The sequence below is a fragment of the Molothrus ater genome, chromosome 6 (assembly GCF_012460135.2).
Source record: "Molothrus ater isolate BHLD 08-10-18 breed brown headed cowbird chromosome 6, BPBGC_Mater_1.1, whole genome shotgun sequence".
Taxonomy (NCBI): Eukaryota; Metazoa; Chordata; class Aves; order Passeriformes; family Icteridae; genus Molothrus; species Molothrus ater.
This window is the reverse complement of record NC_050483.2, coordinates 60808134-60833733: the sequence shown is the minus strand read 5'-3', so window position 1 is coordinate 60833733 and position 25600 is coordinate 60808134. Positions and strand designations below refer to the sequence as shown.

Here is a 25600-nt window from a genome sequence, read left to right as displayed (position 1 = left end):
CAGCACTGCCTGACATTGGTGTTCCTGTGTGTGTGACATCTGAGCTGGGGTTGTTTTGCCTGGAGAAGAGAAAGCTCCAGGGACACCTCACTGTGGCCTTCCAGGACTTGGAAGTGGCTTATAAAAATGGAGAGTGACTTTTTACATGGGCAGATAGTGAGAGGACAAGGGGAAATGGATTTAAACTAAAAAAATGAGAGATTAGATTAGATAGGAGGAAAAAATTCTTCTCTGGGAGGGTGGGAGGCCCTGGCACAGGGTGCCCAGAGAAGCTGTGGCTGCCCCTGGATCCCTGGAAGCTCCAAGGCCAGGCTGGACAGGGCTTGGAGCAACTTGGGACAGTGGAAGGTGTTCCTGCCATGGCAGGGGGTGGAACAAGATGATTTTTAAGGTCCCTTCTAACCCAAACTATTCTGGGATTGTGATTTCAGCAGGAGAGTTGGGGCCCAGGCTGCAGCTCCTGCTTTCCACAGGCTAGCTGAGAATCCTGGGGTCCAGGAGAGCCTGAGAGCAGGGCTGGCAAATCCTCAGGCTCTGCTCAGGGCAGGGTTTGCACAGATGGTGGGACATGGCTGTGTTTCATGCTCTGCAATGAAATGTGTTTCTTGTGCAGGCTCACACGAGGACAAGGCTGATTCCTTTGGGAAGCAGTCAGCGTTTCTGTGACCTGTTCTTCCATGGCTAAGGAGAACAGGCTTCAGCAAGCACTCGCCAAACATTGCATCGTTAGTGGCTTGTAATTAACTCCTAGAGAAGAATAAATTAAGTAAATTACATTAGACACGTCTGTGAGTCTGCACACGGGCACAATGTGAAATATGCTGTTTCAATTTAATTAATTTAGTCCGAAGCAAATCTTAGACCAGTTCAAGAATTCTTTGCCTTTTTTATGCTGGCTGACAGCAAATGCTGCTCTCCTTCCCCTTGCCACTTGCAATGGCCATATGGAAAAGAGCTGTGACTTCCACCCCGCTCCAGAGCCACGGGAATGAGCTGTTATGAGATGGGGAGAAGGAGCCGGATCCTGTGGATTTATCCTGTGAATTTCTGAATGAGCAGCTGGAGAATTGACGTAATTGCAGGGCCGAGAGAAAGGAGGAGTCAACTCAGAAAAGGAGTGAAAACAAGAGTGTGTTCAGGAAAGCTGAGCTCTCCTTCCTTTCCTTTTTGGCTGGATGAGTTTTTGCCACTGCCAGGTACAGCTTCCTTCAAGGCAAAAAAACTCATTTATGGCCAGAAAGACTAGTTAAAATCATTGACTTCCAGTAGTGTGCAGCCATTTTATAAAATAATCCCTGGCTCTGCAGTGGGGCAGATGATCTAATAAACAGAACCCTGGAAGTTTCATCACATGGAAATAGGAATATGAATATGAAAAAAGATAGTTTTGTCTGCAGATGGCCTACGTGAAAGAAGCAGAGATAGGGATGAAATGAGTTCAGAGACCTGCTTAATATAATCTCACTTTCCTGCTGTCTCCAAGGAACTGGGAATCAACATATCCTGCTCATAATGCTTTGTGTTGTGCAAACAGCCTGGCTCTCCTGGTGTTCAGGTGATGGAACCAAGGAGGTCCCCTAGGAGACCATGGCCACTTCAGTGTCTGGAGACATTCTCCCAAAATCTGTTCATGGCTGCTTGAAGAAATTACTTAAAGAAGAATTACTTAAAGAAATTACTCTCCTTCAGATGATGATGATGATGATTTGAAGGGACAAAACAATCCCTTCTCCTCTGGGATTGTGATTTCAGTGGGAGAATTGGAGCCCAGGCTGCAGCTCCTGGCTGCAGGACCTGGCTGTTGGTCAGCTGCTGGGAAGAGCAGAGTGAGGAGAAGCTGTGGAAGATCCCACCCAGGCCCCAGCAGAGGGGATCTGGCCCCAGGTGGCCCTGTGGCAGGGCAGGGCAGGGGACTCTCCTCAGCCCCCAGGACTGGCAGGTCCATTCAGGTCTCTGGGCCAGGGGCATCTGAGGATTTGTGCCCATCTTGGTACCCACTGCTAGTGCAGGATGAGTAGACACATAAATCATGGAATCCCAGAATGGTTTGGGTTGGAGGGGACCTCAAAGTTCATCCAGTGCCAGCCCTGCCATGGCAGGGACACCTTCCACTGTCCCAGGTGCTCCAAGCCCTGTCCAGCCTGGCCTTGGGCACTGCCAGGGACCCAGGGGCAGCCACAGCTGCTCTGGGCACTCTGTGCCAGGCCTGCCCACCCTCCCAGGGAACAATTTCTTCCTAAAATCGAATTAAATCTCTCCTTTTTTTAGTTTGAAGCCATTCCCTGGCTCCTGTCCCTCCATGCCTTGTCCCCAGTCTCTCTCCAGCTCTCCTGGAGCCCCTTCAGGCCTTGGAAGAGGCCCTGAGCTCTCCCTGGATGCTTTTCTTCTCCAGGTGAACATTCCCAGCTCCCCCAGCCTGGCTCCAGAGCAGAGGGGCTCCAGCCAAAGTTCTGCTCCCACTTCCCTCTGTCTGTGTGCCCGAGGTGGGATTTGTCTGTCTGGGAAGGTGACACAGCTGTTGCACCCTGATGGCTGAGTTAGAGTCAGAAATATTTAAGTTTAATTTGATTTACAAATTTTTTCCTGCCCCCACCATGAGTCACATCCTATGCAAGGATCTCTCTGCTGTCCTTTCTGTGCAGCTGGAAGAAGAAAATAAAAATAGGACTTGGCTTAGCTGAGCAGGGCTTTGGGAAACACCACAAGAGAGGAGGCATTTCCTTATCCTTTACATGGCCCTTGCAGCTTGGCAGTGCTTAAAAGGAGCCTTTGGCACCTGGCTGTCCTTACCTGGTGGGAAATGTGTTTAGGGGTGTTCCTGCTCTCAGAAATTTGAAATGAGGATTTGTTTTTTTTTTTTCCTGGAGGCCCCTGTGCAGTGACACGGTGCTGGAAGGGATTTTAGTGCTGCAGTCTGGTGGAGAATCTGCTTTTCACACCATTTGGGACTTTTGTTTAGTTAAAAAACCTCCAAGCAATGGAAAGAAAAGATCTTTGTCTTTCAGCTGTGAGCAAAGAAAGCTCATAGTATATGTCCAAGAGCCACCAGAAATCCCCTGGCAACCAGGCCTAATGATCCTGGTACTTCCTTGCAGGATCTTAGGAAATCACAAAAGTGCTGCTGTTATTTAAAATACGGAGTTACTGCTGGAGGCTTCTTTATAGAGAGGCCCAGAATGGGCAAATCCTATTCCTCTTGATATTTATAACTTCTCTTTTCGTGTGTGCACACACAGTCCTTGTGCTTTGAAACAGCTCAAAGCTGGGTCCCCAAGGTCCAGGCAAAACTTGAGGCAAAACTTGGGAAAGTTACAGCCTGAGGCAGCAAACTGGGAAGTTTTTGTTGGAATGTGGGGGGAACTTTCCACCTCAGTGTCCTTTTCCTGCTGGCAGGGAGGTTTCATGTGGCTGTGGGTGAGCTGACTGGCACAATAATCACCTTCAGCATCTCTTCCCTGTGCTGCAAAGTTTGGAAAGACCAGCAAAGGAAAATTCCTGGAGCCAGCCCGCTCTTTGCAAATCCCAGGGCTGCAGGTCTTAAAATGCATCCGGCTCCTGTGAGAGCCTCCTGTGTGAGCCCTGCACAGCCCAGGCAGCAGCTCCACAGGGAACTTGGCCATTTCCAAGGGGGAAAGGGGCAGTGCTTGTGCTCTGTGTGTGCTTCCCACTTGGGAGCAGCAAAGTGGCTTTTAGCAGGACGGGCTTGTGTCTGCATGGCCTGACTCCTGCTGGGAGTGTCCTGGGGGATGCTGATGATGAGGCTGATGGCAGGAACAGCAGATTGCACTTGGAGCATCAGCTCAGGCTGCAGATGGAGCAGGAATGTGTTGCTACAGGAAGAGCAGTGGCACAGGATACACAAAGGCAGCAGCATCCTTTGGTAGAGCTGTCAGACCCTTGGACACCTCAGCTGGAGAGCTGCTTCTGGTTTTGAGTCAGCCTTCAGGAAAGACCTGGTGGGAAGTGTCCAGAGGAGAGCAGAACCCTAGATAATGTGGTAGAAGGGATGATGAGAAGGCTTGGACTTCACTTCTCCAGCTGAGAAAGGGCCAAGGAAGGTGGTATAGCAGGCCCTGCTTGTGTAGGAAGTTGCAGGGATCTCTCTTCCATGCAGGATAAAATCTAAGGGATGTATTTTGCCAAGGGAGGTTCCAGCAGGGAGTGCTCTGCCTGTGTGGGGCACAGGGTCAGATGACCCCAGAGAACCATGGAGTCTCCACTGGGATGTCTGAGGCCAGGTGCAGCAGATCTGCTCTGGATGATGCCATTTTAGGATGGATATTTGAGTTTTTGGATCTCTTAGCACCCTGTCCAGCCCCGCTGTCACTGACTGTCACCGTCACATTTTCTGGAAAAATCCCCTTGCCCAGGATTCTTCTGGAAAGCTGAGAAGCCTCAGAGAAAAAGGAAAACAATTCTTATCTCATTGCTTCTCCTGTGTTGTGCTCATGTGGAATGTGTTTGGAGATTGTTTACCCACAGGTGATTGTTCCATTGGATTCTGCTGGGAGTTGGTTTCACTCTTTGGCTGTGTCAGGGCTCTGGAAAGAGTCAGGAGTTTTCATTATTATCTTTTTAGCCTTCTGTAAGTATCCTTGCTGTATTCTTTAGTATAGTTTAGTACAGTGTTCTTTAATATAGTGTAGTATCTTAAAATAACAAATTAGAACCTGAGAACACGGAGTCAGGTGTATCATTCCTGCCTTCAGCTGGGAACCCCACAAACCCAGGATCAGTGACCCCTCACAGTGCAGGGGAAGGCACCAAACCCCTGTCATGTTCCCTGTTCTCACAGGCAGTTTTGCAGACAAGACTTACGAGTGGAGCTCTGAGGAGGAGGAGTCAGTGAGGAAGGCAGGGCCAGTGCAGGTCCTCATTGTCAAGGATGACCACTCCTTCGAGCTGGACGAGGCCGCCCTGAACCGCATCCTGCTCTCCGAGGCTGTCAGAGATAAGGAGGTGGTGGCTGTGTCCGTGGCTGGAGCTTTCAGGAAAGGAAAGTCCTTCCTGATGGACTTCATGCTGCGCTACATGTACAATAAGGTAAGGCTGCAGCTCAGGGGGCCCTTCCCAGGCCTGCTGGTCCTCACTGCTCCCACGTGCTGCTCAGGGATGAGCAGCATTTGGGGCCTTAGGAAGGCTCAAGGCTCTCGTGAGTGTGGGCTTCACAAATAAAGCAGAGCAGATCCTTCCCCAGGCTGAAGTTTCTTTTGGACTTGACTTTGGAGCAGGAATGTTCACATCTGCTGCCCTGAATGACAAAATCATTTAGGCTGGAAAATCCCTGTAAGATCATTGAATCCAGCTGTTAACCCAGCATCACCCTGCTCACCACTGAACCATATCCTCAGGTGTCTTATCTGTGTCTTTTAAACACTTCCATGGATGGAGACTCCACCACTGCCCAGGGCAGCCTGTTCCAATGTGTGACCACCCTTCCAGTGGAAAAAATTCTCATAATATCCAACCCAGTAACTTCCCTGGTGTAACTTCAGATTGTTTCCTCTTTTGCTGTTGCTTTTTCCCTGAGAGCAGAGCCCAATTCCCACCTGCCTACCCTCTCTCATCAGGGAGTTGTGAAGGTCCCCCCTGAGCCTCCTTTTCTCCAGGCTGAGCCTCTTTCCCAGCTCCCTCAGCCCCTTCTGGGGCTCCAGCCCCTTTCCAGCTCCCTCACGGATTCTCCAGCCCCTTTCCAGCTCCCTCAGGGATTCTCCAGCCCCTTCCCAGCTCCCTCAGCTCCTCCTGGGGCTCCAGACCCTTCCCAGCTCCATTCCCTTCCCTGGACTCTCTCCAGGCCCCTCCATGTCTTTGTTGTGAGAAGCCCAAAACTTGACCCCAGGATTTGAGGTGCCTTGAGAGTAAAAGGAAAGAAAAACCTCCCTTATGGGGTTCTTAAGGGGTTTTTGCCACCTGCAGCAACTGCTTCTGTTCCTCCCTGCAGGAGGCAGTGGACTGGGTTGGGGATTACAACGAGCCCCTGACCGGTTTCTCCTGGAGGGGCGGCTCCGAGCGGGAGACGACCGGGATTCAGATCTGGAGCGAGGTGTTCCTGGTGGACAAGCCCGATGGCACCAAGGTGTGTGTGTGTGTGTGTGTCTCTGCTGCTGCCAGCTCCTTTTCCTCCTTTTCCAGCTTTTGAGGCTCTCCTGCCTTGTCTTAGGTGGTTGTCCAAACGTTTCTTAGGGAAGGTTTTCAATACCGTGTCTCTATTTTGATAAGTGAAGGAAGTGATGTAAAAATATTTTTTGAAAGAATGTAATTTTGATAATAATTCTTAATATGGGTATTTCACAGAGCTGAGGGGTAGAATGTGGTGGTTTTGCATGGGAGGCTTTTCTGGAAGTGATGCAAAAACTTCTGTGTAATTGACAGTCTGTAGAACCAGTGGGAAGTTGTATCCACCTCTGTGAAAAACACATGTTAAAGATGGGTTTAACAGTGAGGTGATGTGATGTCCAAGTGTCCCTGATAGGTTCCCTAAGTGTCCCTCAATTCTGGGCATCCCAGAGTTTATTTCTGTATTATTCCCAAAAATCTTGAATCTCATGTCCTTGCAAACTCCTTCCTTTCCTAGGCCAGGAGTTGTAAGGTGGAGTTTCTTCATTCAGAGTTGTCACAGTGGATTTGGAGCATCCTGCCAGGAATATTTGTATTTATGTGCACTTTAACACAGAGCATGGCACCCAAGTGCCACTGAGGCATTCAGGGCGTTGTTCCTACCAGTGGCTGAGTGTGTTTGGGTTCAGAAGGTGCAGTTTGTGTTTGGGTTCAGAAGGTGCAGTTTGTGTTTGGGTTCTGGTGCAGACTCAGCAGAGCCTCCTGTGCACTGGCAGGTGTCAGAGGAGCAGAGCAGTTCCCTCAGTGCCTTGCAGAGCATTGATTTTGCTGCCTGCTGGAGTCTCCCTGCTGTCAGGAGTGGCTGGGGCCGAGCTTTTCCTTTGTCCCCCAGCAGTGAGGCCCCAGCACAGGCCCCCCAGCTGCCATTGCCCCCATGGCACATGGGGGAGCTGACAGGAGCTTTGTGCCCCGCAGGTTGCAGTGCTGCTGATGGACACCCAGGGCACCTTTGACAGCCAGTCCACCCTCAGGGACTCTGCCACCGTGTTTGCCCTCAGCACCATGATCAGCTCCATCCAGGTAAGAAACCTCTGGGCTGGAGGAGCTCAGCCCCAGGAACTACAGAGCCTATCAGGGCTTCCTTCCTGCCACTTGTGCCAGCACCACTGGGACCTTGCCCGTGTCCCCATGGGGATGTCACAGCTTTAGCCACACCAACCACGTGTTAGCCCCAAGGACGGGGGTCTGAGTGATCTGAAGTTGGTTTTTTATTTAAATGCAGGTTTATAACTTGTCCCAGAATGTGCAGGAGGATGATCTGCAGCACTTGCAGGTAAGAGAAGCTTTGGGGTAACCTAATTGTGGCTGTTTACAAGGGCCTGGAGTGACAGGACCATGGGGAATGGCTTCCACTCCTAGAGGGCAGGGTTAGGTGGAATAAAGGAAGGAATTTCTGCCTCTGAGGCTCTGGCACAGGTTTCCCAGAGAAGCTGTGGCTGCCTCATCCCTGGAAGTGTCCAAAGCCAGCTTGGATAAGAGCTGAAGCAGTCTTGGATAGTGGAAGGTGTCCCTGCCCATGGCAGGGGTTGGAGCTGGGTGGGATTTCAGGTCCCTCCCAAACCATCCTGGGATTTTATTCTGTGATTGTGAATTATCAGCCTGGGTGTTGCCATCTGGTGCTGGCTCAGCACAGGTGACCCTCTCAGGGTGATTCCAGCCCTGACTGTTGGAGACAAGCAGCTAATGGGATTTTTGTGACACACCTGCCTATTTCCTGGAATTACCTCCTGCTTTCTCTTCTGCTCAGTTGATTGATTGATTGATTGATTGGTTGATTAATTAAATAGGTTTTTTCCAGGAGCTTAAGGAAAGCAAAAGTCCAGCTGAAAAAATCAGCATTTGAATACTTCTGAATTATCTCAGTCCATAAATATTATTAACAATAACACTTCTTTAACACTGAATTTATTCAGTGTAGCTCTGATCTTTCAGTTTGGATTTTAAGCCGTGACTGTTTAACAAGTTTACCCTTTTTTAGGCATCTGTGAAACAAATCATTGTGCCTTCAGTTAGAAATTAGAGTGCAGAGAGACTGGAGAGTCTTCAAATCTTGCTGCAAGGCTGATTTTCGAGTCTTTGCACAGCAGGGGTTTGCAGGGAAAGCACTTATTTCTGAATTCATTTCCGTTCCTCCCTGGAGTGTTTGGAGGGAGCAGGGCTCCAGCAGCCCCTGGAGCACCAGAACTTTCTGGCTGGTATGAAACCAGCAGCAAGCAGCTGATCTGAGCCATTTTCCACAGATTTGGCAGCCAAAAGCTGCAGGCTGGGATCTCTCACGTGAGAGCTCAGCAGGGTGATGCTTCCACAGCAGCTCCCTGTGCCTCTGGGATGTCACCTGGGAGCCCAGAGCCTCTTTGTGTCTAGTGGTGCTCACTCCTAAATATCCCTTACGGCTCCAGAGAACGGGGAGTTCCCTCCAGGGACCCACAGGGATCACTGATCAGCTCCTGGCCCTGCCCAGACCCCCAACAATCCCACCCTGGGCATCCCTGGCAGCGCTGCCCAAACCCCCCTGCAGCTCCTGCAGCTCTGGGGCCGTGCCCATTCCCTGGGCAGCCTGGGCAGTGCCAGCACCCTCTGGGGCAGGAACCTTTCCCTGGGAAGAGACTCAGGGCCAGGTTTTGGTGTGGTGTGAAGTGAGGCTGCAGAGGGTGCTGTGGGCTCAGAGCAGCAGGTCCTGACCCCACTGTTGGTGTTTTCCAGTCCCTTATATTCCTTGTTCGTGACTGGAGCTTCCCTTAGGAGCTCTCCTATGGATCTGATGGTGGTGCAGGATTTTTGGAGAAGAGGCAGCTGGCCTGGCTCAGCTCCAGCCTCTCCCTGGGTCCTGTCCCTGTCACAGAGCTCAGTGCTGGTGCCCCAGTGTCCCACAGTGACAAACTCATTGTCCTGTCCTTTCCTTCTCCTTCCAGCTTTTCACCGAGTATGGCCGGCTGGCCATGGAGGAGACGTTCCAGAAGCCTTTCCAGGTGAGTCCGAGGATCCTGGGCTGCTCGTGTGTCCCCCTGGCTTCACCACGAGGTGTCACTGCAGCTTGCAGCGTGGGAGGAGCTGGCGCTGCCTGGGGATCGCTCTGCTGCTCCAAGGAAGGGCTTTGTGCTTCCAAATACATCCAAAATCCCTCTCTCTTTCCTCCCTCAACCCCTGCCTTCCCAAGAGCTGGGCCCTGTCCTGCCAGGCTTGGAGAGCAGCTGGTGCTGCAGCAGGTTTGTCCCTCTCTGCAGTCAGGAACTCTGCCCAGCCTTTGTTCTGAGAGGTTTGAACTGACCTGCCCTGGGAATCCCTGCTCCTGGCCAAATGAAAGGATAAGGATTAGCAGAGCTGTGGGAAAACTCGGTGTAAGTGGGGTTTTAACTTCAAATTAGGGACATCTGTTCATCCTTCTGCTCCCCAACCTGTGAAAAGCTGGTGGTAAAAAAAAAGGGAGAGCACTGGGCATTCCCAGTAGGTGAGGTTGGTTCCTGTTTTTAGAGACACAGGAGTGTTTTGATTAGGTTGGGTGAGGGTTTGTGAACTTCCTAAAGTAAAAACCAGCAGAGAACAAAGCACGCTGTAAAAATCTAAAGAGTAATTGGGACTGAGTTACAGCTTTTTTACATTTGCTTTCCCACATAAAAAGAGAATTGCTGTCCTGGAGGGACTAAGGGGTTTATAAAGTGCCTGTGGTCAGGAAGTGGAAATAAAATTAAAAAGTTAAAAAGTACAACAAATGGACAAATTGAGATTTTTAAGGTGTATTGGATTCTGCTGTGGGCTGGTGACTGATAAATGGTAAAACTAAAAATATATATGGTAAAAATATATGACAGGCAAGAGCTTGAAGAATGTTGTAACATGGTACAGCAAAAAGCCAGACATTAAATAAATATTCCTGCTCCTTATTTAAAGACTGTGGGGATAATGTAGCCAAATATTCCAGTGGAACTGAGATACTTCCTACTCCATCAGTGAAAGGAGGCTGTGAGGGGAGACTTAAACATGCTTAAATCATTAGGGCTGGGTAATAGGCTCTGACTCTCACAAACACTGTAATTGCTGTCAAGTCACAGTTTGTGGATGGTGACTCTTGTCAAACAATCCCATTATCAGTTTTTGAAAGAGCTGGGTTGATAAAGGTAACTCTCACCATGATCCATTGCCTTCTGTCAGCCTTATCTCTCCAGGATGCTGATTGAAAGCAAATGAAGTCAGCATTGTCTGGTTTAATCCATAGTTAATGGATTAAAAACTCATTAACTGATAGATGCCAGAGCACGCTGAACTAATTGCAGCTAATTGTGGGGAATCATCATCCTTCAGAAGTGTTTCCTTGGGATCCCCCCAGGCTCTCCCTGGTTCAATGTCATCTTCATTAATGATCAGGGGCAATTATCAAACTGGGAACCCTTGTGGGTGTGACAGATGTGGCAGAGGGGTCAGTGGTGCTGTAGCCAGGTGAGAAATGATCTGTCTGCATCCAGCATGGGCTGCTTCCTGCAGAACATGTTTGAAATGTGACAGTGTGGATTAGAAAGCAGGAAAAGTGAGGGTGGGGAGGCCCTGGCAGAGTTTTCCCAGAGAAGCTGGGGCTGCCCCTGGATCCTTGGGAGTGTCCAAGGCCAGGCTGGACAGGGTTAAGGACAACCTGGGACGGTGGAAGTGTCCCTGCCATGGCAGCTTTAAGGTCCCTTCCAACCCAAACCATGCTGGGATTCCCCAGGTGTGATGGTGAGTAAAGAGCAGTGGCACTGATCCTGCTGGAAGGAAGGGAAATGAGGCTTGGCAGTGGAAAATTCCCATTTCCCTTTGTCTCCCTCCTCTCCTCACACTGAGGAGCCCTCACCAGAGGCAGGCCCTGAATGTGGGGCCTTCACAAAGGCAGTGGTAAGCACAGCCTGTCTGGAACAATTTTACTTCAGAAAAAAAATAATAATCCCAATTCAAGGCGTGCATAATGTGTTTGTGGAAAAGTCCTAAGCCTGGGCATGTCTCTGAAGCATCTCCTGGTGTTTGAGAACAGCATGTCCTGAACCAGCTCCCTGGGTGCACTCACTGTGGCTTCTCCTGCAATTCAAAAAGGCCAACTCACTGTTCTCTCCTCTTTTTTTTAACTTTTTCTGATGTTTTATGAAAGAGAAATAGCAGGAATATTTCCCCTCCCTCCATTAGATTTTTGTTGTAAACATAGATAAACTTTAGGGAAATTCCAGTGAAATGGGTTCCACTTGCTGACCTGCTTATCCCTGTTCCAGAGAGAAACTCTGGCACCTCTGCCAGGCCCTCCTGGGCTTTGGCATTCAGGACTTCCCCCTCCAAACCCTTTATTTCCTACATGGGATCTTGTACAGATGAGACCTGAGACCTGATTTTTTTCTGAAAACTTTTTTTTTTTTTTTAAAGATTCAAAGTTGACTGTTCTGGTATTTATTTATTTATTGCCCAGGAACTCTGAATGCCTCAATAAAGATTACAAAAGCCAATGATTTCTTATTCACCCTCGTTCCTCTGCATCTGCTTCTCATTAAAAGTCTGTCTGGAAGGCTGCCCAGTGAAAAAGGCTGAAAAAATGAGCCTGTAGAATTCCCATAGGATGGAACTAAATGTGGCTGGAATTAGGGAGCTTGCTGCCTTTTGTCCTGGTTAGCAGCAATCCCTTTTCTTGGGCACTTGGAGTGATTGATGTTGTTCTCCCAGCCAGGGACTCAGAGCTGGTGCAGCACTTTGGGGGGCTGGGACAGTGGGGTGGTCTCAGTCCCTGCACCCTGGGACCTCTCATTTCCACCAGGAAAGGTGGGAGATGCTGCTGGAGCTGGGAAGAGACTCAGGGCCAGGTTTTGGTGTGTGAAATGAGGCTGCAGAGGGTGCTGTGGGCTCAGAGCAGCAGGTCCTGACCCCACTGTTTGTGTTTTCCAGTCCCTTATATTCCTTGTTCGTGACTGGAGCTTCCCTTATGAGTTCTCCTATGGATCTGATGGTGGTGCCAGGTTTTTGGAGAAGAGGCTGAAGGTATGTTTTGCCTGCTCTTGGTTCTGGGTAGTGGAAGTGTCCCTGCCCATGGCAGGGATGATCTTTAAGGTCCTTTCCACCCTGATCCACTCTGTGATTCCATGGTTTTCCTGCTCAGCTGGGTGGCCTCAGCACTGGAGGTCAGGTGTGAACTGCAGTGCTGGTTATGGTCACACCCAGTGCCTTAAAATCCCAGAGGAGCCATTTGGGGAAGGTGAATTTCCCAGAGGAGCCATTTGGGGAGGGTGAATTTCCTATAGGAGCCATTTGGGGAGGGTGAATTTCCTATAGGGGCCATTTGGGGAGGGTGAATTTCCTATAGGAGGCATTTGGGGAAGGTGAATTTCCTATAGGAGCCATTTGGGGTGGGTGAATTTCCTATAGGAGCCATTTGGGGAGGGTGAATTTCCCAGAGGAGCCATTTGGGGAGGGTGAATTTCCCAGAGGAGCCATTTGGGGTGGGTGACTTTCCCACAGGAGGCATTTGGGGAGGGTGAATTCCACAGGAGGCATTTGGGGAAGGTGAATTTCCCAGAGGAGCCATTTGGGGAGGGTGAATTTCCCAGAGGAGCCATTTGGGGAGGGTGAATTTCCTATAGGAGCCATTTGGGGAGGGTGAATTCCACAGGAGGCATTTGGGGAAGGTGAATTTCCCAGAGGAGCCATTTGGGGAGGGTGAATTTCCTATAGGAGGCATTTGGGGAGGGTGAATTTCCTATAGGAGCCATTTGGGGAGGGTGAATTTCCCAGAGGAGCCATTTGGGGAGGGTGAATTTCCTATAGGAGCCATCATGGGGAGGGTGAATTTCCTATAGGAGCCATTTGGGGAGGGTGAATTTCCCAGAGGAACCATTTGGGGAGGGTGAATTTCCTATAGGAGGCATTTGGGGAGGGTGAATTTCCCAGAGGAGCCATTTGGGGTGGGTGAATTTCCCAGAGGAGCCATCATGGGGAGGGTGAATTTCCCAGAGGAGCCATTTGGGGAGGGTGAATTTCCTATAGGAGGCATTTGGGGTGGGTGAATTTCCCACAGGAGCCATTTTCAGAGGGTGAATTTCCCAGAGGAGCCATTTGGGGAGGGTGAATTTCCCACAGGAGCCATTTTCAGAGGGTGAATTTCCCAGAGGAGCCATTTGGGGAGGGTGAATTTCCCACAGGAGCCATTTGAGGAGGGTGAATTTCCCAGAGGAGCCATTTGGGGAGGGTGAATTTCCCACAGGAGCCATTTGGGGAGGGTGAATTTCCTTGCCATGTTCACGTCTCTGCCCAAGCCCAGCTCCCTGGGACTCTCTGGGAGAGTCCAAAGCCATGGGAGTCAGCAGATTCCCAAGAGACTGGGAATGATGTTTTAGTTAAATTAGGGAGTTGGACAATCAAAATGATGGGCAAGGGCTGCTTGGGATCAGTCAGGAAATGCAGGGTGGTGGAGAGACCTAATTATGTGTGAGACAAGCAGGGCCCTAGTGGGAAATCCCAAATGTTTTTGTATTCCAGTCATCCATGGACATGTGCATTTCCCAGATGATAATAACATGCTCCAGGGCATGTGGTCAGAGATACTCCAGCTCCTTCTCTTTGTCCTCATGCCTATGGAATCTTCTCCTTTCCCCTCCAGTGTGGAGTATCCTGTGCTCCTGCCAGCTTTATCCCAATATTCCTATCAGAAGGAAACTCAGCCTGTGGGAAGCAGATGGGCAGCACAGAGCTCTTCTCTCTGGTGACCACTGACAGAACCTGAGGGAGCAGCTGGAGCTGTGCCAGGGCAGGCTTGGGTTGGATCTCAGGGAAGGCTCTTCCCCCGGAGGGTGCTGGCACTGCCCAGGCTCCCCAGGGAATGGTGACATTCCTGAGGCTGCCAGAGCTGCAGGAGCTGCCAGGGATGCCCAGGCTGGGATTGTTGAGGGTCTGGGCAGGGCCAGGAGTTCTGGACTCTGCTCCCTGTGGGCACATCCAGCTCAGGATATTCTGTGCTTCCCTGTCTCCACAGGTGTCAGGCAATCAGCACGAGGAGCTGCAGAATGTCAGGAAGCACATCCACTCCTGCTTCACCAAAATCTCCTGCTTCCTCTTACCCCACCCCGGCCTCAAAGTCGCCACCAACCCCAATTTCGATGGCAAACTGAAAGGTACAAAGGCAAAGCTCTGGTTTCTACCCTGATTCCTCAGAAACCCTGGCAGACTGCTTGTTCCTGGAACCCCCAAACTTATTTTCCATGAAAAAACTTCTGGAAGAGCAGTTGGATCCTCCTCCCAAGTGCTGTTCACACCCCCTTCTGCTTCTCCCCAGTGCAGCAGACAAAATGTGGAGGGAGAAAAGGTGTGGGAGGCTGAAAGAGCTGAGAGTACTGGCAAAACCCAGTGATAGGAAAACTGGGAAGGGCAGGGATGAGAGTGGATGTTTGTGGATGTGGTGTTGAAGCTGCAGTAAATTCCTGTGCCTCACCTGCACAGGCAGAGCCTGCTTGCTGCAAGGCTGCTGCTTCTGGTGGGTGGAAGGCTGCAAGCTCTCAGAACAGTTATTTCCCTTTGAAAAGCTTCCCAGGGAATATTTAATCTGCCTGATTTATCTGATCAGTGGTTTCCCTACAGGGCAGGCTTGGTTCAGCAGGTTCAAAAAAAAAAACAGAGAAGGAGAAAAGAGCTGTGGTGAGATTCTCCACCCCAAAAGGAGCCACGTGCTGGGGATATTTTTAGGTGTTTGTTGTGAACTCCTCACCAGCGTGGCTGGTTCCAGGCTGCTGCAATCTTAGCAATAAAGTGGACCATTAATTACTTAAAATAGCAGGCAAAGATGTGAGTTTTCCCCTGGTTTTGTCTGGCTCAGACTTGCTCTGCTGGCAAGCTCTGCGCAGAGCAGGAGGGAGATGTGCTGGTGGAAAATGAGCTGAGCCCTGGAACTCCCCCTTAATCTCAGGTGCTGAGGAGTGTGGGACAATTGCTGTGTGCAGACAGGAGCTGTCAGCAGCTTCTGGACACAATTTTCTTGTTGCCTCAGAGCTCTACTCAGCTTTTTGTGCTCTGACGGAAGAAATGTGGGGGATTTTCCCTGCTTTCCATACCTTCCAAATTCCTGGCTGTTGCATTGGTTTTTTTTCTGCCTTCAGTCCTATACAGTTGAATTTAATGGAACCACCAGAAATCCCACCCTGTGCATCCCTGAGAGCTTTGTCCAAATCCTCCTGGAGCTCTGGGCAGCCTTGGCCATTCCCTGTAGAGCCTGTTCCTTCCACCCTCTGGGGGAAGAACCTTCCATGGCAGGGGACTGGAACATGGTGGTCTTTAATGTCCTTCCCAACCCAAACTATTCTGGAACTCTGTGATGCCTCTTTTTTTTTTTTTTTTTTTTTTTTCCCCAGAAATAGATGATGAGTTCATCAAGAACTTGAAGATTTTGATTCCTTGGCTCCTTAGTCCTGAGAACCTGGATGTTAAGGAGATCAATGGAAACCACATCACCTGTCGAGGCCTTGTGGAGTATTTCAAGGTATTTATTTCAGAGAAAGTGGATTTATTCCTCTGGGGAATTTTGCTAAAGGGGAAAGCAGCAGCAGGCAGGGCAGCAGTGACAGTCCTGACTCACTGCAGCAGAGGGCAAACACCTCATGGTCATTTATTTGACCACACAACAAGCCCAGAGAGTGGGAGGAGCTGTTTTCCTTTCTTTCCCTTTCCCGGAGAACTGAGGGCTAGAGGGGGATAAGCTGAGGGCTGTATTCCAATTGCCTTTGGAAAAAGCTTCTTTTTGTTGTCATGGCTACTGGGACATTTCCATGAGAGACATTGGTGAGTAATTCTCACCACCTACTCCCAGGGCTACCTTGGCTCCTTCTCCTGCAGGGAAGGGACAGAGGTAGGTGCAGATCTTTGGGAGGGACACTGGGAGTGAGGGGAGGAGGGAGAGCCTGCAGGGACTGGCCCAGGCCACCCAAGCAGTGGCATTTTCTGACCAAAGCCATCCTGTGCTGGAGCTTCCTCCTCTTCCCTGCTTCTCAATCCTGTCTGGAGCTGGGTGGGGGTGCCTGCTGTTGCTCCTGTGTGCTGCATTCCTCATGATTCCCTTTTCCCTGCTCTTTTCCAGGCCTACATAAAGATCTACCAAGGGGAGGAGCTGCCACACCCCAAATCCATGCTGCAGGTAGGTGTGAGCGGGAGCTGTGGGAATTCCTGCTCTGGAATTGCCATGAATTCCCAGGAATTGGCAGAGGTGTCCAGCACAGTGGCACTGCTGGGACTTTATTCCAAATGCCTCAGTGTAACCACCCAAGGAGCAGCACTTTGGGGGGAAGGGTTTGGCATCAGGAGCCTGACCTGGCTGAGGAATCACAGCTGGGATGGACACAGCCCCAGCCAGCTCAGCTGAATGATTCCCTGCAGGTCAGTGACATCCTGGGGGCCACACAGGGAGGTGACACCTGGAAGTGGCTGCCAGAGCCAGCTGGGGGTTGCAGCTGGAGCTGTTTATTTGTGGCTGAGCCTTTTATCTCTTTCCTTGGTGGTTCCCACAGCTGAAGCCAAAGTTTTCATAGCTCTGGCTTGAAGGGGAGGAATCCTCTCTTCATGTGCAAATATGGGATGAGCTTATTTGGGATTGGTTGGAGGCTGGGAGAGCCCCTTGGCCGATTCTGGGTGCCACATACATGTCCTGGCTGTGTCCTGGCTGTGGCACTTGCACAGCTTAATTAACCCTGCCCTTCTGCACCTAAATTTCATGTTCCTTTTGCCCTTACAGGCCACAGCAGAAGCCAACAATTTAGCAGCAGTTGCCACTGCCAAAGACACCTACAGCAAGAGGATGGAAGAGGTGGGTGGTGCTGAGTGTGTCCTTCCTGCCCCTTCCTGCCCCTTCCTGCCCCTTCCTGCCCCTTCCTGCCCCTTCCTGCCCCTTCCTGCCCCTTCCTGCCCCTTCCTGCCCCTTCCTGCCCCTTCCTGCCCCTTCCTGCCTCCTGGCTCCCCTATCATAGATTTATGGAATCCAGAAGGGTTTGGGCTGGAAGGGACCTTAAAGCCCACCCAGTCCCACTCCTGCCATGGCAGGGACACCTTCCACCATCCCAGGTGGCTCCAAGCCCTGTCCAGCCTGGCCTTGGGCACTGCCAGGGATCCAGGGGCAGCCCCAGCTGCTCTGGGCACCCTGTGCCAGGGCCTGCCCACCCTCACAGCCAGGAATTCCTTCCCTAACCCCTAACCCTAATTTCAGATTTCCCTGTGTCAGCAGTGACATTCCAGGAGTGATTTCTTGTGTCAGGAATGATTTCCCTGTGTCAGAAGTGGTTTCACCATGTCAGTAGTGCCATCTCAGGGATGATTTCCCTGTGTCATCAATGACATTTCAGGGATGATTTCCCTCTATCAGCAGTGATTTCCTGTATCAGCAGTGACGTTTCAGTGATGATTTTCCTGTGCCAGCAGTGATTTCCCCGTGCCAGCAGAGCCATCCCAGCAGTGCCATGTCAGGGATGATTTCCCTGTGCCAGAAGTGATTTCCCCCTATCAGCAGTGATTTCCCTATATCAGCAGTGCCATTTCAGTGATGATTTCCCTGTGCCAGCAGTGATATCTCAGGAATGATTTCCCTGTATCAGCAGTGCCATGTCAGTGCTGATTTCCCCATCTCAGTGCTGATTTCCCCATCTCAGTGATGATTTCCCTGTGTCAGCAGTGCCATGTCAGTGCTGATTTCGCCATGTCAGTGCTGATTTCCCCATCTCAGTGCTGATTTCCCCATCTCAGTGCTGATTTCCCTGTGTCAGCAGTGCCATGTCAGTGCTGATTTCGCCATGTCAGTGCTGATTTCCCCATGCCAGTGCTGATTTCCCTGTGTCAGCAGTGCCATGTCAGTGCTGATTTCCCCATGTCAGTGATGATTTCCCTGTATCAGCAGTGCCATCCCAGCAGTGCCATGTCAGTGCTGATTTCCCCCGTCAGTGCTGATTTCCCCATTTCAGTGATGATTTCCCCATGTCAATGATGATTTCCCTGTGCCAGCAGTGTCATATCAGTGCTGATTTCCCCATGTCAGTGATGATTTCTCCATTTCAGTGATGATTTCCCTGTGCCAGCAGTGTCATATCAGTGCTGATTTCCCCGTGTCAGTGCTGATTTCCCCGTGTCAGTGCTGATTTCCCCGTGCCAGCAGAGCCATCCCAGCCGTGCCATGTCAGTGCTGATTTCCCTGTATCAGCAGTGCCATGTCAGTGCTGATTTCCCCATGTCACTGCTGATTTCCCCATGTCAATGCTGATTTCCCCATGTCAGTGCTGATTTCCCTGTGCCAGCAGTGATATCTCAGGAATGATTTCCCTGTATCAGCAGTGCCATGTCAGTGCTGATTTCCCCATGTCACTGCTGATTTCCCCATGTCAATGCTGATTTCCCCGTGCCAGTGCTGATTTCCCCGTGCCAGCAGAGCCATCCCAGCCGTGCCATGTCAGTGCTGATTTCCCTGTATCAGCAGTGATATCTCAGGAATGATTTCCCTATATCAGCAGTGCCATGTCAGTGCTGATTTCCCCCTGTCAGTGCTGATTTCCCCGTGCCAGTGCTGATTTCCCCCTGTCAGTGCTGATTTCCCCGTGCCAGTGCTGATTTCCCCATGTCAGTGCTGATTTCCCCGTGCCGGCAGAGCCATCCCAGCCGTGCCCTCCCTCCCCTGTCCCCTGGCAGGTGTGCGGGGGGGACAAGCCCTTCCTGGCTCCCAGCGACCTGCAGGCGCGGCACGCGGAGCTCAGGGAGGAGGCGGTGCGGCTGTTCCGGGCCGTGAAGAAGATGGGAGGGGAGGAGTTCAGCCGGCGCTACCTGCAGCAGCTGGAGGCGGAGATCGACGAGCTCTACATCCAGTACATCAAACACAACGACAGCAAGAACATCTTCCACGCCGCCCGCACCCCGGCCACGCTCTTCGTCGTCATCTTCATCACCTACGTGCTGGCCGGCGTCACCGGCTTCATTGGCTTGGACATCATAGCCAGCCTGTGCAACATGATCCTGGGCTTGACACTTATCACACTCTGTACCTGGGCTTATATCAGATACTCTGGGGAGTACAGAGAACTGGGAGCTGTAATAGACCAAGTGGCTGCAGCCTTGTGGGACCAGGTAGGATAAAGAGTTTTTGATTTCAAAAATCACACAGAGAGTGTCCTCCCTGCACCCCGCTGGGTTTGTTGTGTGTTGAGTTTCCTGGGGGTTTTCCTCCCCCTTTGGAGATGGTTTTGGTTTTTAGGGTTCTTAGATCCAGCTGTTTGTGCTGTGATCACTGCAGGGACAGCTTTTCAGTTTTAATTGAAGTTTGAATCTGTTCCTTAGAGCTTCCAGATGGGGAGAGGAGGGGCAGAGGAATTGTTGCAGATGAGTTTGTGGAGTTTGGTGTGAGGGGGAGGTCACAGGGCTGCTCTGTGGCTGCAGCACAGGTGGGTGAGCAAGGCTGGAGCTGTCCCTGAGCCCCCAGTTCCTGTCCAGTGTGGAAAACAAGCTGTGTAGACCTGAGAGAACTCCCAGCAAGCTCTTGTGTTCTGCCTTTTTCTTTCCTCCTTGTCTTACCCATCCCCAGACGGGATTCTGTGGAGCCCTGTGGGGATGGGCAGCCCTGAGGGATGCCCTGGGGAGGATCCTGGTGTGTGTGCATGGCTGTGGCTGCTAAAGAGGAGCAGCCAGGGCCCTCCCCTGCTTCAGGGCAGGGATTTGGGCTCTGCCCTGCTTCAGGGCAGGGATTTGGGCTCTGCCCTGCTTCAGGGCAGGGATTTGGGCTCTGCCCTGCTTCAGGGCAGGGATTTGGGCTCTCCCAGCCCTGCCAGAGGTTGAGGCCAGATCTTGGCTCTGCCAGTTTTGGCACCAGGCCCTGATTTCCCGCTGCAGCCCTTCCCTGTTCCCACTGCAGAAGAGGGCAAGCCCAGCCCACAGAGGCTCCCCTGAGCCCTGCTCCCCATCCAGGGGTACAATCCAGAGAGCCCAAAGGCTGCAGGGCCCTCCTGCTCTTCCCACAGCAGAGCTGGAGGAGCTGATCCCCCAGAGCCATCCCAGCTCTGATTTCTGGCAGGAAGGGCCCTTCTCCTTCCCTGCTTTTCCTCCACCAGAGAGGTTTCCATGGAGAGCAAACACATTTCTTTCCCTGCTTCCCTGTGCTGCTGCAGCTTTGGGGCAGAGAGAGGCAGCACTGAGTGCTGTTCCTCCATCCCAGAGCTGGGCAGGTGCTGCTGTCCCAGCTGGGTTCATCCTGTCCCAGTACAGCCCCTGCCGTGTCCCTTTGCCCAGGGACGCTGCCCTGGAGCCTTTGGGATGTGCTGGAATATTCCATCCCAGGAAGGTGCTGCCCTTGCACCACGTCCAGCTGGGGGAAAATAAACAGGGCAGAGTTCCTGGAGCTGCTCCTGGCTCCCACGGGCCCTGTGGCTTTCCAAGCAGAGGGAAAGTTCTCCCAGGAAGGATTTGTGGCAGAGGGGAGCTGCTGCTGCTGCTGCCTGCCCTGGGAGGGGTGGCCAGTTTGGGCTGAGCACCCCAGGGATGAGCTGCCATGGACACTGAGATCCACAGAGCTTTTCTTTCTCTTTCTGTCTCCCCTTTGCCCTGCCTCTCCCAGGGAAGCACCAATGAGGTAAGTGGCTCTTGCTCCCTGCATGCTGCCAGGCCCTGGGCTCCTGGGAAAAGCATCCTGGCCCCAAAAGCACCTTTGGGCTGCTGGGCAATGGCAGCCACAGGGCTCTGGGTGCCCTGGCTGGCCCTGGCTCTTCTCTGGGCTGCCTGGGGAGGGCTGTGGGTGTGGGCACTGCACTGCAGGAGCCAGGCGGGACAGAGATTTGGGTGGGGAGTGTCAGGACATGATTGGGATCTTCATCTTGGTCCCATCAGCTCTGTTTGGGGATTTTCCTGTTGTGCCAGGAGGGCAGACCCAAACCCAAGCCCCAGATTGTTCTGGTGCAGGCAGGGACAGCTGGGGAGCCCCCATGCCTGGCCAGGCCTCTCAGTGCTGCTGGAATTGCTGTGGGTTTTGTTTTTTGGGAAAAACCAGCCCATGTTGGATCGAGCTGAGTGCAGAGCCCAGAGTTCATCCATCCCTGGGGCACAGGGAATGCAATCCTGCAATCCCAGCATGGCAGGGAGCTGCTCTGAGGGGAAATGCTCCCTGGCCAGGCCTCCAGGAACAGCAAAACCTGGATGGGAGAGGGAGGTGCTCACTCAGGTGAGACCCTGAGAGCTGCCCCCAGCAGCAGGGGAGGATGTGGAGCTGCTGGAACAGAGACAGAGGAGCCACAGAGCTGCTCCAAGGGCTCTGGAGCCAGGCTGGGAGAGCTGGGAATGTTCCCCTGGAGAGGAGAAGGCTCCAGGCAGAGCTCAGAGCCCCTGGCAGGGCCTGAAGGGGCTCCAGGAGAGCTGGAGAGGGACTGGGGACAAGGGATGGAGGGACAGGAGCCAGGGAATGGCTCCCGGTGCCAGAGGGCAGGGATGGGTGGGAGATTGGGAATCGGGAATTCCTGGCTGGGCTGGGATTGCCAGAGCAGCTGGGGCTGCCCCTGGATCCCTGGCAGTGCCCAAGGCCAGGCTGGACACTGGGGCTTGGAGCAGCCTGGGACAGCCAAACGTGTCCCTGCTCATTCCAGGGGGATTGGAACTAAATTTGGGGTTTTAGGGTTCCCTTCCAAGCCAGTCCATTCTGGGATTCTGGTTTGTGATCACAGCAGCTCTTTGGGTGTGCCCAGCTCAGCTCCCTGTGCTCCTCCTGCCCAGCCCTGCAGGATCCCAGTGGGAGCTTCTGGAATGTTCCTTGGGCAGAGCCTCAGCCAGGATCTGATTAAACCAAAGAAAGCCAAATTTCCTGCACATGGGCCTTTTATTTATTGCAGCTCTGGATCCCAGTGCCTCCCCAGACATTTCCACGTTTTCTGTGTCCCCAGAGCCCCCCAGCTCCAGCTGGCAGTGCCACCTCCTGAGCCCCTGAGTGCTGGGGCAGTTCCTTTAGAGGAAGTTGGGGCTGTTAAATCCATCCCATCCCTCATCCCTGCCAGCAGCCAGCGTGGCCCTTGGGTACCTCAGGGGTGCCAAGAGGCAGAACACAGGATTTTCTGTGGATGAGGTGTTGAACAAACCCTGCCATGTAAAAATGAGCTCTGTGGCACTGGTTTGGCATCACAAAAGCCCCTAAAGCAGCACAAAATGCTGCAAGGGAGCCTGGATGGGGCTTGAGGGTGAATTTCCCAGAAAGAGAAGCAGAGAAGCTGTGTGAATTCTCTTCTGCCTGTCCACTCTGTTCCCAAACCATCCCAAACCACCCCTTCTGTTCCCAAAAGCCCATTTGGGATGGGATCAGCATCCTCTTGGACGCCTCTGGAGGCATCTCATCCTCACCCTCCTCCTCCTCACTGCTCCTTCAGCCTCTCCTGCTCCATTCACCCCCTGAGCACACAGGAACTCATCACCCTGCCAGTGTGTGGGGTCCTGGTGCCCCTTCCCACCCCTTCCAGAGCTGATCCTGGTTTGCCAGCAGTCCCAGCAGGAGCTGATGGGATTTGGGTTGGTTTATTCCACCCCAAGTTTATTTTAAATGGCAATGTCAGAGCTGTGACAATTGGTGACACCAGGTCCTGAGCTGTGTCCTGGCAGCTCCTGCTGTTTGCTGTGGGATGGAGGTGGGGAAGAGGCAGGGAGGGACACGAGGGTGTCACCCACCTGTGGGCTCGGAGCCTCTCCCAGCTCTGTGGGTGCTGTGCTCTCAATTCCCTGTGGGAAGTGCAGCCCCACGGCTGCTCCTGCCTGTTCTGAGCTTGGCCTGGCTCCAGGACAAACAGAAAATGGTAAAATCAGAAAGAAAAACCCCAAACCATCTGCAGGAAAACGATGGGGACAGGGACCTGTGCCACCCCCGGCCCTCGGGCTGAGGCAGTGACGGAGCTGCCTGGGGGGGAAGCAAAGGCTGAGGCTGCAGGAACCAAAACAGGGAAAAACAACCCCAAATGCCTCATTCCTGCTCCAAATGAAGCATTGATACAGCTCAGGGGGCTTGAGGTGCTTGGAAAATTGGAATTGTGGAGTCACAGAATTCCCTGAGCTGGAAGGGACCCCCAGGGATCACCCAGGGCAGCTCCTGGCCCTGCCCAGACCCCCAACACTCCCACCCTGGGCATCCCTGGCAGCTCCTGCAGCTCTGGGGCTGTGCCCATTCCCTGGGGAGCCTGGGCAGTGCCAGCACCCTCTGGGGGAGGAACCTTTCCTGAAATCCAACCCAAACCTGCCCTGGCACAGCTCCAGGTGTTCCCTCAGGCCCTGAACCCAGAGCTGGAGCCCTCTGGGTGTGTTGGGCACTTGACCCAACTGTGCTGGTGCACAGAACACACGGGGGCTGGGATGGACCAGGATCCCTGGGTTTGGGATTCCTTGGGTTTGGGATTCCTCAGGTTTGGGATTCCCTCAGATCAGAATTCCCTGGGATTGGAACTTCCTGGGATAGGGGTTCCCCAGGTTTGGGATTCCCTGGGTTTGGGATTCTCTGGGATCAGAATTCCCAGGGTTTGGGATTCCCTGGGATCAGAATTTCCTGGGGCAGGGGTTCCCCGGGTTTGGGATTCCCTGGGATTTGGATTCTGTAGGTTTGGGATTCTCCGAGTTTGGGATTCTCTGGGTTTGGGATCTGGGATCAGATTCCCTGGGATCAGAATTCCCTAGGTTTGGGATTCCCCGGGTTTGGGGTTCCCAGGGTTCAGGATTCCCTGGGATCAGAATTCCCTAGGTTTGGGATTCCCTGGGATCGGGGTTCCAGGGTTCAGGATTCCCTGGGATCAGAATTCCCTAGGTTTGGGATTCCCTGGGTTCAGGATTCCCTGGGATCAGGGTTCCCAGGGTTCAGGATTCCCTGGGATCAGAATTCCTTAGGTCTGGGATTCCCCAGGTTTGGGATTCCCCGGGTCTGGGATTTCCCGGGTTTGGGATTCCCCAGGTTCAGGATTCCCTGGGATCAGAATTCCCTAGGTTTGGGATTCCCTGGGATCGGGGTTCCAGGGTTCAGGATCCCCTGGGATCAGGATTCCCTAGGTCTGGGATTCCCGAGGTTCAGGATCCCCTGGGATCAGGATTCCCTAGGTCTGGGATTCCCCGGGTTTGGGATTCCCTGGGTTCAGGATTCCCCGGGTTCAGGATCCCCTGGGATCAGGATTCCCTAGGTTTGGGATTCCCTGGGATCAGGATTCCCTAGGTTTGGGATTCCCTGGGTTCAGGATTCCCCGGGTTCAGGATCCCCTGGGATCAGGATTCCCTAGGTCTGGGATTCCCGGGGTCTGGCATTCCCCGGGTTTGGGATTCCCCGGGTTCAGGATCCCCTGGGATCAGGATTCCCTAGGTCTGGCATTCCCCGGGTCTGGCATTCCCTAGGTCTGGGATTCCCCAGGTTCAGGATTCCCTGGGATCAGAATTCCCTAGGTCTGGGATTCCCCGGGTCTGGCATTCCCCGGGTTCAGGATTCCCCAGGTTCAGGATCCCCTGGGATCAGAATTCCCTAGGTTTGGGATTCCCTGGGTTCAGGATTCCCCGGGTTCAGGATCCCCTGGGATCAGGATTCCCTAGGTCTGGCATTCCCCGGGTTCAGGATCCCCTGGGATCAGGGTTGCCGGGATTGGCTCTGGGATTGCCCTGCGGGAAGGGCCGCTCAGAGCCGTGTCTCCCGCAGGCCTTGTACAAGCTGTACAGCGCGGCCGCCACGCACAGACACCTGTACCAGCACGCCTTCCCCGCGCCCCGGCCCGAGCCCGGCCCGGCCTCCGACAGGAAGCAGCGCTAGGGCCGCCCCGGGCCCGGCGGTGCCGGTGCCGCTCCCGCCCGGCCGCGGCTCCCCCGGGATCGCCGCCCGTGTCCGTCCCGAGCCCGCCGGGAGCGGGGCGGCGGCGCCGCGGGCAGCGCCAGCATGGATGGCCCGGCCCTGTCCCTGTGTACAGAGGGCGCTGCCGCAGCCCGGAGCTTCGCTCTGTCATCGCCAGCGACTCCCAGCTCATTTATGAAGCCTTATTTCCCCCTTCTTAATTAGTCACCACCGAGGAAACGATAATTTACGTGATACCGCAACTAAAATGGCCGAAGCTTGTCCAAAAGGCAGTTTATTTCAGGTACTTGAAGAAGTTATAACATGTAACCACGTTTGTTTCCTTCGTTTAACTGTTTAATTACATGAACATAATGAAAGTGTTAACTTGCTTTATCAGACACCGTTAAGGGCACTTTGCTATGGTCTGTTAAGGGTGCTGTGAGGAACCGTTTCTGTTTGTCTGCACAAAGTGTCACTTTGTAGCTGTTCTGGAGGAAGTTTCTCTGTGTTTCTGTACATATTTATCCACGATAGTGCATAGGACGTGTGGTACAGTTCTATTCTTTTATTGTCAGAACTATTAAAGTTTGCTTTTGGTTCCTAAGAAGTTGGTTCTACAGTGAAATTATTTATTACCTAAGCAAGAGCTTCTCCCTTGGGGTTTTTCACACGTTTGGTTTGATTTGGGGTTGGTGTTTTGAGGGTCATTTATGGTCA

The 25600-nt window shown here is 52.6% G+C and overlaps 1 protein-coding gene across 2 annotated transcripts in view; it reads left to right on the top strand.

Annotated features, from left to right (window-relative positions):
- The window catches only part of ATL1 (atlastin GTPase 1), a 32733-nt gene extending 7243 nt beyond the window's left edge, over positions 1 to 25490 (top strand). Inside the window, exons 2-14 of one of the 2 annotated variants that reach the window (XM_036384358.1) lie at positions 4796 to 5043; positions 5942 to 6076; positions 7033 to 7137; positions 7340 to 7390; positions 9030 to 9086; positions 12010 to 12102; positions 14090 to 14228; positions 15459 to 15586; positions 16181 to 16237; positions 16832 to 16903; positions 18766 to 19197; positions 20678 to 20692; positions 24752 to 25490. In XM_036384358.1, coding sequence (XP_036240251.1) covers positions 4796 to 5043; positions 5942 to 6076; positions 7033 to 7137; positions 7340 to 7390; positions 9030 to 9086; positions 12010 to 12102; positions 14090 to 14228; positions 15459 to 15586; positions 16181 to 16237; positions 16832 to 16903; positions 18766 to 19197; positions 20678 to 20692; positions 24752 to 24862 — 1643 coding nt within the window. In that variant the 3' untranslated portion in view covers positions 24863 to 25490. The remainder of the gene's footprint in view (positions 1 to 4795; positions 5044 to 5941; positions 6077 to 7032; positions 7138 to 7339; positions 7391 to 9029; positions 9087 to 12009; positions 12103 to 14089; positions 14229 to 15458; positions 15587 to 16180; positions 16238 to 16831; positions 16904 to 18765; positions 19198 to 20677; positions 20693 to 24751) is intronic. The other variant, XM_036384359.1, reaches the window with a different exon arrangement.
- The last annotated feature ends 110 nt before the right edge of the window (positions 25491 to 25600 follow it).